This window comes from Abramis brama, assembly GCF_963993115.1.
Source record: "Abramis brama genome assembly, chromosome: 15".
NCBI lineage: Eukaryota > Metazoa > Chordata > Actinopteri > Cypriniformes > Leuciscidae > Abramis > Abramis brama.
In genome coordinates, this window is record NC_139977.1 from 31,020,596 (window position 1) to 31,033,503 (window position 12,908).

The 12,908-nt window shown below is 36.6% G+C and overlaps 1 protein-coding gene across 1 annotated transcript in view; it reads left to right on the forward strand.

The window, feature by feature from the left end:
* The window catches only part of atp8b1 (ATPase phospholipid transporting 8B1), a 37,099-nt gene extending 25,619 nt beyond the window's left edge, over nt 1-11,480 (forward strand). Inside the window, exons 14-28 of the mRNA XM_084136999.1 lie at nt 40-83; nt 775-931; nt 1,110-1,298; nt 1,380-1,492; nt 2,319-2,483; nt 3,122-3,233; nt 3,318-3,393; nt 3,476-3,599; nt 4,614-4,905; nt 6,067-6,290; nt 6,372-6,455; nt 7,120-7,365; nt 7,571-7,709; nt 8,949-9,079; nt 9,738-11,480. Of these exons, the coding sequence (XP_083993125.1) occupies nt 40-83; nt 775-931; nt 1,110-1,298; nt 1,380-1,492; nt 2,319-2,483; nt 3,122-3,233; nt 3,318-3,393; nt 3,476-3,599; nt 4,614-4,905; nt 6,067-6,290; nt 6,372-6,455; nt 7,120-7,365; nt 7,571-7,709; nt 8,949-9,079; nt 9,738-9,968 (2,327 nt within the window). The 3' untranslated portion in view covers nt 9,969-11,480. The remainder of the gene's footprint in view (nt 1-39; nt 84-774; nt 932-1,109; nt 1,299-1,379; nt 1,493-2,318; nt 2,484-3,121; nt 3,234-3,317; nt 3,394-3,475; nt 3,600-4,613; nt 4,906-6,066; nt 6,291-6,371; nt 6,456-7,119; nt 7,366-7,570; nt 7,710-8,948; nt 9,080-9,737) is intronic.
* Nucleotides 11,481-12,908: the final 1,428 nt, after the last annotated feature.

Sequence of the window (12,908 nt, forward strand, 5' to 3'; positions counted from 1 at the left end):
ATTCAGTAAACTACATTCATGTGCTCTGATCGTCTACAGGTGATTCCTCCAGTGCAAACGGTCGGGCCTCGGAGCGTGGAAAGGTGTGTATGCAAAGTGCATTTATATCATTTATTAAGTGCGTTTTTATAATTTAATTTATTACATTATTAGGTTACACTTTATTTTAAGGTGTCATTGTTACAGTCTAATTATATATTTAAGTACTGAGTAATATTAAGCAACTACATGTACTTACTATAGGGTTAGGGTAGGATTAGGATTTGGTTGAGGGTTAGTTGCATGTAATTGTGCATAAAGGACACTGTAAAATAAAGTGTTACCCCTTATTATTTTCATTTATAGAGTGCATTTATAGATTTTAAAAAAAAAGATATATAGAGAGAGTGCACTTATAGTTTTGTTATAAATGTATTAAGTCATAAAGAGGGCATACGTTTTCTTTTTTTCTTTTTTTATAGAGAGTGCATTTACAGTTTTATTTAAGTGCGTGCATTTATAGAGTTTTTATTTGTTATATTTATAGAGAGTGCATTTATAGGTTTGTTAATATATGTATTATTCCTTGAGAGACCATTTATAGCTTTTTTTATTATTATTTACAGTGCATTTATATCATTTAATTTATTTCCTTTTTATTTTTATTTATAGAGTGCATTTATAGACTTTTTAATGAATACTTTGTATTTATAAAGAGTGCACTTATAGTTTTGTTGTTATTTATTGACATTTTTAACGTGGTAATTTCACTTCCTCTCTGATTTCTTTCCTCAGCCTGTGGATTTCAGCTGGAATAAATACTTTGACAAGAATTTCCAGTTTGATGACCACTCCCTCATTTCCTGCATCCGTTCGAAGAAGGACGCGCAAGTACTGGAGTTCTTCAAACTCTTGTCCCTGTGTCACACCGTCATGGTTGAGCAGAAAGAGGGTGAGGAAACAATCTCTGCTGACCGAACGCAATGACACATTTCAGATACGCTAGTTTGCTACGCTGTTGTCACATAACCCTATTTATTATTTAGCATTCTTAATCCTATTTTGTGTACGATCTGATCAAAAGTTGACAAAATGGCAGCTGATATTCCTGCACATTTGGTCACTTTCAGGCGAGTTGGTGTACCAGGCCGCATCTCCTGATGAGGGCGCTCTGGTCTCGGCCGCGCGCAACTTTGGGTTTGTGTTCCTGTCCCGAACGCAGGACACCATCACCATCTTAGAGATGGACCAAGAGGTGACCTACACGATGCTCGCTCTGCTCGACTTCAACAGCGACCGCAAACGCATGTCCATCATCCGTGAGTGCTCTTTCTCTTCTTCTGTTGCTGTCTGTCAATCACTGGCGTCTGTTTCTCACTCTTCTGTGTGTTCGTGTGCAGTGAAATTTCCGGATGGTCGTATCCGCCTGTACTGTAAGGGCGCAGACACTGTGGTCTACCAGCGACTCAATCCAGATAGCTTGCATAAGGAAACGACACAAGAGGCTCTGGATGTGAGTACCAACACATTTATTCAATTCATTAGCAAATGCAAGTATTTGTTGACCATGTTTGTTTTTTGTAGAGCACAAAAGGAGAATTTTTAAATCTGTCAAGCTCCAAAACATACAAAAAGCATCATAAAAATATCATAAAAGTACTCAATATTACTCGTCTTCAGTAGACGATGCGCCATGTCAGATTTGATGTCATTGACACCCTATGATAACTAAAAATTGTTGACAAAAGGAGTTTTCATCATGTTTTTAGGAATAAAATGTGAATGCTTTATGACCAAAACCCCTCTGTAAAAACTTCAGCATATAGATATGGATAAAACTGTAAAGTTTGGTGTATGTAAAGCACTCTCTATAAATAAACAAACCAATAAATTATGAAATCAATCAGTAAATGAAATTATAAATGTACTCTCTAAAAATAAAACAGTAAAAATCAATCAATCAGTTAAACAGTACAAATGTACAATCAATCTATAAATACATTAGATAGATGGACAGACGGACGAACAGATGGATGGATGGATGGATGGATGGATGGATGGATAAAATGACAGATGGATGGATGGATAGATGGATAGATGGATAGATAGATGGATAGATAGATGGATGGATAGATGGATGGATAGATGGATAGATGGATAGATGGATGGATGGATGGATGGATGGATGGATGGATGGATGGATGGATGGATGGATGGATGGATGGATAGATGGATAGATAGATAGATCTCCAAATTGACCAGAGCATGAAAGAAACAACGTTTTTGCTATAAGAAAGTTATAGTTTTTGTTATGCTGAACAGTTTGATTTGTCCTCCAGATCTTTGCGAACGAGACCCTGCGGACTCTGTGTCTGGGCTACAAGGACATCAGTCAGAAGGAGTACGACGCCTGGGCCCTGAAGCACCAGCAAGCCAGCATCTCCATGGGGAACCGCGAGGAGGCTCTGGACGAGGTGTACGAGGAGATCGAGAATAACCTCATGGTACGGAAACAACAGTGGAACATTTACAAATGAGACAAGTGATAGAGCGAGATATTGGTCAGGCTCATTAATCTGACAATCATCAGCTAATTTTGATAACTTTGACATTTACATTTATTCATTTAGCTGGCACTTTTATCCAAAGTGACTAAAAACGAGAATAATATATCATCTATAATGTAAAAATATTTTTTAATTGAATTTTAAGTTAATAGTGTGTAAATAATTTAATTGCACAAACTTTATAAACGTCTTATTTCCTAAGTTGTGCAAAAATACAGGCATTTTACAGGCATGTATATGTGTGTGTGTATATATATATATATATATATATATATATATATATATATATATATATATATATATATATATATATATATATATATATATATATATATATATATATATATATATATATATATATATATTGATTCATATTAAAATTATCAATTGATATTTATTTATTTATTTATTTATTTATTTGCATTTTTATGCATTTAAAGACTTATTTGTTTACTTATTGATTTTATTTATAGAGTTTTTGTATTTATTACTGTATATAGAGAGTGCATTTATGTATTTATTCATTCATAGAGATATGTGATTGATAAATGTGCCGTTTATGCTCATTTATTCAGCTGATTGGAGCGACAGCCATTGAGGACAAACTTCAGGACGGCGTTCCGGAGACCATCGCAAAACTGGCCAAAGCTGACATCAAGATCTGGGTTCTGACCGGAGACAAGAAAGGTGAGCGGTGGACAAGTGCACGATTCTGATGTTTTAAGGGAGATTGGTTTGATTTATAATGCGTTTTGTTTGTCACGTGCTCAGAGACCGCTGAGAACATCGGCTACTCCTGCGAACTGCTCACAGACGACATGAAGATCCACTACGGAGAGGATGTGAAGTATGTTTCAGCTAGTCTGTGACTGTGTGAGTGGTTCGATTCGGTTTCTAAAGTCGAGACTCTTTCGTTCTCTCTCTCTCAGTGTACAGCTGAGGAACAGACAGACCCAAAGGCGAAACGACCCTCAAGGACGCAGTAAGAAACTGAAGGAGACGTTTTTCCCGGAGCCGGGCAAGAACGCCCTCATCATCACCGGAGGCTGGCTGGTACACTCCTCTTCCTCTGATTATCTCTCAGATTATGTTTTAAGATTTCCGTCAAAATAAAAGCTCAACGGTTCATCTCTTGCAAGTGCAGAAATGATCGTGTACTTATGTTTTTTGTCTAAATTAATGCATCAAATAAGCCAAATCAGAGGTGGACAAATGCTATCAATTTATACACAATCATTAAAAAGTCAGTACATTTTCTCTTAAGAAATTAAGAAATAAATGACTTTTCAGATTTCAGCAAGGATGCATTACAGTAAATGTATCAAAAGTGACAGTAAAGACATTTATAATGTTATGAAATTTTCTATTTCAAATAAATTCTGTTCTTTTGAGTTTTCGATTCAACAAATACTGCATTTTTTTTATTGTGCTTAGCACAAAACATTTTTAATTAATTTAATGAAATGAATAAAAAAAAAAAGTAAAACGTTCGTTGTCTTGATGATAATGAGCAGCTGACATGACATTTGCTGTCATTTTCAAATTTCATGTTAATAAAACAAACATTTAATAGATAATTAAAATAAGTAAAACATGGAAATTATCTTGCAGTGACGGAATTTATCTTGCAGTGACTGAAACATTGAAATGAACATTGTGAAAATGTTAACATATATTGGCATTTATCTTATAATTACCACTTGCATAAAAGACTAATCATAAATGCCCTTAATATTGCCTTTAAAATGGTCATAAATAAATAACCTTACATTTACACTTTTAGCAGATGCTTTTATACAAAGTGACTTACGTTGCATTCATTGTATACATGTTAGCAGTTCACGCATTCCCTGATAATCGAACCCATGACCTTGGCGTTGCTAGCGCAATGCTCTACTGTTTGAGATAAAGCAATCTAGTCTGAACTATAGGTAATACTTTAGTCATCAAGTCCTGTGTCCAAGTTGACCAGGACAAAGGGAAATGAATTAAAGATTTCCAAGCCTTAAAGTTACAAATTTGTATCTCCTACTAGGAATTTAAAAAGACTTTCTCCTCTCCATGCAGAACGAGATACTGTACGAGAAGAAAAAGAAGCGGCGTCGCTTGCGTCTGAAGAAGCTCAGGAAACGCTACAGGAACTCCAACAACCCTCCGGACGTCAACCAACCCATCGATGAGTGGGAGAAGGAGAAGAGGCAGGAAGACTTCGTCGACATGGCGTGCGAGTGCAGCTCGGTGATCTGCTGTCGAGTGACACCCAAGCAGAAGGCAAACGTGGTCAGTCTGGTGAAGCGCTACAAGAAGGCCGTGACCCTGTCCATCGGGGACGGAGCCAACGACGTCAACATGATCAAGAGTGAGTTTAACTGATCCTGACCAGTGTTGTTTTAGTGTCGATGGCTGTGTTTCCATCCAAAGTTGCATATTTAACTCATGGTCGAAATTGGAATATCGCATAAAATATTTGTGAATGAAGCACCGTTTCCAGCCAGTGAGTCGAAGAGAACAAAATCATCACTTCCTGAAAATTGGCACAAAATATCTGTAAAATAAAGCTGGAAATCACTGTGGCTCTTTTTACGTACATCATAAACTTGCGTCTCAGAGCGGCAGATGAAACACAGTAAACACTGTCATGTTATCTTGCGTTTGGATGCTGGTGTTTGGGATCACAGTCTATGAGGGAGGGAATTAAACCGGCTCAGTCTTTGGCTCAGGCATTTCAAAACCACCAAACCAATATTTGAGATGCTGTGCGATGCGATTGGTCCGCTGGTTAGTCCAGTTATCCAATCACATGCTCTGTTGAAATCACGTGAGGTTTTTGTTGCTCATGAGGGATGTATTCAGTGAACATGTTTCCATCGTAGTTTATGTGCATGTCTTCTCATCGGATAAAAAAAAAATCCACCTCAACTGAACGCATACGTTTTTTATGCACATTGTTAGAATTTAATGCACATCCTGGCGTTTTTAATCCAGTGTTTTTGCAAGATTTTGCAAGATCCCAAAATTCGCATACAAGATAGGTGTATGAAATAGGATACATATCTAATGACATACTATTATTTTTAATTTTTTTTCCAAATATTTTAATTTTAGTTAAAGTTTTAGCATTTAGTTATTTTTATATTTTCATTTTCTATTTAGTTTTAATTTTATTCCAATTTCTGTTTTAGTTATTTTAGTAGATATTTAGCAGATATTATTATTGATGTTATTTATTCGTTTTAAAATTATCAATTGATATTTATTTATTTATTTAGTATGTATTTATAGAATTATTTGTTTACTTATTTATTTTATTTAACGAGTTTTTGTATTTATTATTGTATATTTATAGAAAGTGCATTTATAGTTTTGTTTTTATGTATTTATTCATTCATAGAGATATATAATTGATAAATGTTTGTTTTTTTAAATATTTTATTTTAGTTCAAATTAATTTTATTTAAAGTATGAAGTCATAATAAATGTTTAAAGAAAGCCATCCTTTCCTTCCCATGCTCCTCTGCAGCCGCAGACATCGGTGTGGGCATCAGTGGTCAGGAGGGGATGCAGGCGGTGATGTCCAGCGATTACGCCTTCGCTCAGTTCCGCTTCCTACAGCGCCTCCTGCTGGTCCACGGGCGCTGGTCCTACATCCGAATGTGCAAATTCCTCCGGTACTTCTTCTACAAGAACTTCGCCTTCACCCTGGTGCACTTCTGGTTCTCCTTCTTCAACGGATTTTCCTCACAGGCAAGAGAAGGATTTCCGTATCTCAAAATCTCTGTTTTAAGCTGATCCTTGTTTTTAAACGTTCTTGTTTGTGTTGTGTAGACGGCTTATGAAGACTGGTTCATCACCCTGTACAACGTCTGTTACAGCAGTCTGCCCGTTCTCCTCGTCGGCCTTCTGGATCAGGTATCGCTTGTCATAGAATAATGGCCAAGAGAAGCTAGGCTTGTCACAGAATTGAAGAATATTTTTCAAAAATGCATAAATAACTATTTATTTATTATCTGCATTTAAAAGACATCTAACCTTATTTTAAATTGCCTTTAAAAGAAATGCAATTGGATTTCATTTTGTAACTTCCCATCATGTTTCGTAGCATAATTCAGGGTTATTAACGTTAACTAAAACTATTAAATAACATATTGAAATCGACACCCAAACACACCCTCCCTTCATTGCTCCGCCCCCAAAATAACAAACACGTTATGCAACACTGGCAACGACTAACATCAGACAGCTCACGCAAGTGTGGATGAATCAGCTGTGATTCAACAACAACAGCATATCTTGGTTCTGTCTCTTAACGTCTCTCCAGCGCTGGAAAGCTTTTCCAGTATTACTGTGGGTCCTTAAAATCTCAGCCGTCCCCGTTTGCTCTCTCTCTCTCCTCCCCATCATAAGCGGATACGCCCCCTTCTGCTGATTGGCTACGAGAGTTTATAGTGTTGTGGTTATTGGTCCGACCCACATTGTTTTTTCCCCTATTTACACAGCCAAGACTATGTTGAGCGCACACAGGACGTTTCCAGCCTTTAAACCACATCTTTTTCTTCCTTTCTTCCTTGTGTAGGATGTGAATGACAAACTGAGTTTACGGTTCCCGAAGCTCTATCTTCCTGGCCAGCAAGGATCGTTGTTCAACTACAGGAACTTCTTCATCAGTTTGTTCCACGGCATCTTCACCTCCCTCATGATCTTCTTCATCCCGTACGGTGCGTTCCGGCAGACGATGGGACAGGACGGGGAGGCTCCGTCCGATTACCAGTCCTTCGCTGTGGTGGCCGCCTCCTCGCTCATCATCACCGTCAACCTGCAGGTACCCGATTGGCCAATCTTGATCATGTGACCACATTTCATTGGGTTTTATATTGCACAACAAACTTTTCAGTTTCCAAATAAAGAGACATACATTTTATGTCTAGCTTGTTTCTAACATGGATTGAACTTGACTATAGAGCTGATCTTTATAGAATGTTCTAGATGATTTCTGATGTAGTATTTTTTTTTCTTGTCATCCCCAGATCTCATTAAACACCTCCTACTGGACATTCGTGAACTTTTTTGCAGTGATCGGCAGTATAGCCCTTTACTTCGGCATCATGTTTGACATCCACAGTGCAGGAATCCATGTCATTTTCCCAACAACCTTCACTTTCACAGGTGGGCAATGAAGTCATAGTAACCTTTATTGCACAATGTCTACTGGTATAGTTTGCAAACTGGAACCGAAGCTCAAGAAATGACTCCCAAAACAAAAATAAAATGAGTCTTTTGCACTAAATTCCAGGTCTTCTGAGGCCTTATGTGTGCACTTTATATGAGAAGGATTTCCTGGTCTCGTGTAAAAATGACATCGATAGCGATGGGTGATACGAGCAAAAAGTTGCATCACAATTTTATGATTATTGAGATTTAAACATTGCATGATATACATGTTTTTATAGAAATGTGATTCAAAAGCTACAGAATTAAAAAATCACAGGTCCTTTTAACATAAAATAATGGCTAAGAGATGGTAGGCTTTATTACAGAGTTGAGGAATACTGATGATTATTTATTATTTTATTTAATCGCCATGTAAATTAGTCAAACAAATATATAAATATCTAAAAAATCTTTTTAAATCTGCATTTAAAAGAAGAATTTAAATTGAATATATGAATTTGATGTCATTTTGAAACTTCACATAATACATTTAGTCGCATAATGCAGAGTTATTTTTGTTAGCTAAAGTTAAAAACTTTTTTTAATTGAATTAAAGCTGAATTAGAATAAAATATAAATATTAGATACAATTTTAAGTGGAAATTTGAAACTAACTGCAATAAGAAGTTCAAAGTAGCTCTAAAGCACTAAAATCAATTTTAAACAATATATTAAACATAAAAATAGTAATAGTAACACAAATGACAAAAACACACTGAAAATATAATGCTGGAAAAAAAATATTAGTATTACAGATATTAGAAGAAAGTCTTAAATTAAACAAAAATTATACTTTAAAAATTTAAAATTAAATTAATTTTACTAATTTACCAGTTACTAATTTTAGTGTTTCAACATTTCAATTTTTTTGCAGTTACTATGTATAAAAACTACAACTGAAATAAAAATGAATTCATCTTAAATTGTAATATTACAAATTAATACAAATGACAAAAGCACATAACAAAATCTTTTAAAGTAATACTGAAAAACTGAAAATGTAAAAAAGCTATTTTTAAATATTAATAAAAACTATAATAGTATATAAATGCTTCTAAAATGAAACTTTTGGTCTGTAAGCTTCCATGGCATACAGGAAACATTTACTACACTGTTATCTTCACTGTTCATTCTCAAACAGAGACCATGTTATGGTCTGGTGTGTAATAATCTCGTCGTTGTTCTGACGTCTAGGTGCCGCGTCGAACGCCCTGAGACAGCCGTACCTGTGGCTGACCATCATTCTGACGGTGGGAATCTGTCTTCTTCCTGTCATCTGCATCCAGTTCCTCTATCAAACCATCTGGCCCTCTGTTGGAGACAAGGTGAGATCAGCGGCGTCCTCAACAGGACCGATAATGCTTCAGGGTGTAATGTCGCTGTTTGAGCATGAAAAAGCTCTACAAAGTTCTTCTCTATATCAGTGTCAGTGTTTCTGAACTCCCTGAAACGCCTCCATTGTAGTCTTCAATATTCCTCATTTAAATAATTAATATGCAGAATAAAGGGGCGGGGCTTGGTTGAGTTAGTTAGTAGTGTGTTAAAACTCATGTTATGGTAAGGGGGCGGAACATTTTTCAAACACAATAGAGCGGTTGACCAATCACAACACACTGCTCCAGCCGACCAATCAGAGCTCACTGTGCTTTTCAGAAGGAGGGGCTTCATAGAGACAGGAACTAAACACAGCGTTACTGACAGACTGGGAAGAGAGGAGCTGCAAAAATAATTCATTTCAATTCACATTTATTTGTATAGCGCTTTTCACAATACATATCGTTTCAAAGCAAGTTATGCATTTCCAAGTTATGCATTTCAGAAATGTATGAGGAAAAATAATGAACATTCAAGCATGAAAACCTATTCTTATAGAGCCCAGAAACAAAATCAACTCTTTCTAAAAGGGCATAATTGGTGACGCACAGAATATTCTAGATTAAATACACCATTCAGATGTTTTATTGTCTCATGTTGTTCCTCCAGGTCCAGAGGAACAGGAAGAAATATGAGCTTGAGGATGAAGAGGAGGAGAGGAGGAAGAAGAAGCCAACATTCGTGCGTGGCGGACGGTCTCGTCGCTCAGCTTACGCCTTCTCGCACTCCCGCGGCTACGCCGACATCATCGCTACGGGGCGCAGCATTCGCCAGCGGCCGCGCGTTCGTCCTGAACTCAGAGACAGCATACGAGAGGTTCCTCAGGCTGAAAACATCTGAGACACTCTCTACCTGCATTCGTAATGTGCCTTTACCCGGTCATATCTGAGCTGCCCACTGGAACGGGCCAATAGGAAGAGGCTACGTGTCATTTAAGGGGCGGGACAAATGAAAGAGCCAATGGGAAATGGGGGAAGAAGGGCTTTAAAGGGAAAGTACAAGTAAACACTCACCGATGACCTGTACAGGTTTTAACGTTGTGCACTGCGCACAACAAATTGTTTTTCTCAGGTTTTTACCGTGTGTTTTATTTTGGAGTCACACTTTTGTCCGTTTTTTGCACAAGTACAAATAAGGGTCCTGCCCTTCAAAGAGAGAAAGAGTTTGTGTGTGTGTGTGTGTGTGTGTATGCATGTTTCTAATCTCATCACCGATAAAAACGTTCTTTCTTTATACACTGCAAAGAATCATTTTCTTACAGTATTTTTTCCACTAAAAATATCAACTTTCTTAAAGTAATGTATATTTTGTTAACAAGCAAAATGGTGTAAGATTCGACATATATACATATATATTTGATATATATACAGATAATATATTTTATTTATTTCTCACCCCCTTGAAAAATATCATAAAACAAAATTTCATTAATACTTTGCAATTTTGCTTCTCAAGTTAATTCACGTTGTTTAAGGGTCTTGTCTACATATTTTTACTGAAACACAATACAAAAAATACTGATTAAGAAAATGATTTTTTATAATTTTGCAGTGTAGTGAAGGTGTTGATTAAATTATTTTTCTCTTCAGGACATTCTGAAGATCTTTATCTTGAAATGTTCAAAATGTTTTGTTTTTTTTTGGTTCCCTTTTGCAGAATGTCCAAGCAAAGGGCCGAATCCCACAAACCTCACAATGAAATCTCCTCACGGTTTAATCTGCAGGGTGTTGGTGTTTTGTTCTAGATGATGTTCCTTATGAACCGTGAAAAAATGAATGAATTGAAACCTCATGTTTACATAAATACTTCTGAACTCATCTGTTCCTCAAGGCCTCTGTCTTCAAACCGCTTTATTTTTCAACATATGTCCCGTAAAATCTGGGTTTCATAGATCATTTTTAATGCACTCACTGTAGTGTCTTCTCTGATTTAATATTTCATTGTTCTGAGAACTCTTTTTAAATGGGTTGTCTTGCCATCAGCTTTGACAGGAATAGCTGTCTGCGCAAGAATGAAGCCTTAATGACATTCACTTTGTTTTCTTATATCATAAGACTTTGCACTTTTGGTACAGGGACTTGGGAGGCGGACATATATTTCTCATTTTAACCCTAGTTACGTGAAACCTGTTACAAGATTTAAAATAATCTGCCATATAATAATATCGTTAATAAGAAAACACTATATTTATTAGGCTGGTTGTTCTAAATGTGCATATTGAATGAACCGAAAGGCTTTACCTAGCCATATCAATGTGACAGATTTACTTTTACACAGCTCTGTGGATTGTCTGTCTGTAATGTACTGTAAAATACTTTACACAAATGTCTATAAATAAAGAAAAAGATATTGAACTTCTGGCTTTGAGACGTTGTTTGTGGTGAAAAGTACATTCTTCATTTTTCATGTTTATTATTACCAGTGTTGGCATTACATGCATTACAATATCGCGTTACTTCCTAAAATGGTAACTAATTGCATTAATTAGTTACTTTTTATGGAAAGTAATGTGTTGCATTACACACACACACTTTTCCGCTCCTGGGCTGGGCTTGTACAACTAAAAGTTGTATTTTTGGCAAATGTAAAGGCCTTTTCACACCAGAAGTGTAAATGTAAAAGGAAATGCTAATTCACACCTGTACAGTAGAGGGCGACGCTCAAACAAACCGTACAGCTGTGCCGCTGTTCTGGATTGCAGAAGAATAGGACACAGGAAAAGAAGTTCAACACTTCAGCAATAAAAAATAAAAAAATTAGTCATTTTTGCTTATTAGTATGGCTGAATTGGATCATCGAAGGTCAGTAGCAAATACAATAAAATGAGATTAAAAAAGCCTGGTTTCAGAAACTGGGCTTAGATTAAACCAGGATTGGGCCTTAGTTAAATTAGTGCATTTAAGTAGCTTTTTTTAAACGTGCCTTAGAAAAAAAACATTACTGGTGTGCATCTTGAGACAAAACAATAAGACTGACATATTTTAAGATATCACTGTTACTTCACTGTTTTTATTCATTTTGAGGAATAGCCTACTGAATCTGATTTTGTGCAAGTGCAATGAGTAAATGCTTGCTCACATTTAGTCTACAACTAAAATACAGTAGGATGCAGAGCCGGACAGTAACAGAGTACATTTACTTGAGTACAGTGCTTAAGTACAGTTTTGAGGGGTCTGTACTTTACTCGAGTATCATTTTTGGGGAGTACTCATGACTTTACTCAAGTACATTTGAGAGGCAAATATTGTACTCTTTACTCCACTACATTTCTATCCATAACCGTGAGTACCTGTTACTTCTTCTAAAAAAAAAAAAAAAAAAAAAGGAAAAAAGAAACATCTCGGAAACCCTCAATTTGTTGTTTCCCTCTTAAATGTGATTGGATTGTGCAGGCGCCACTGATTGGGACAGCCTATCAGCAATCACCTTCAGCTTTCCGCCAAAGTCAACTCCATGGTCAGATTTAGATAAGAGACGAAACCATGGACTAAACAATGGATGAAGACGCAGCAGGTCCATCCCGGGAGCGATAATTTTTTTTCCCAAGATGGTAGGGGAAGACTCATGAATATTCATTAGTGAAGTCATCCCTGATTGGTCTTAACCCCAGTGATGGGTAGGTTTAGGGGCGGGGTTAGGGAGGTCATAAGACCCCCAGTGACGGGTAGGTTTAGGGCTGGGGTTAGGGGTAGGTCATCAGACCAATCAGGGATGACTTCCCTAATGAATATTCATGAGTCTTCCCCTACCATCCTGGGGGAAAAAAATATCACATCCCGG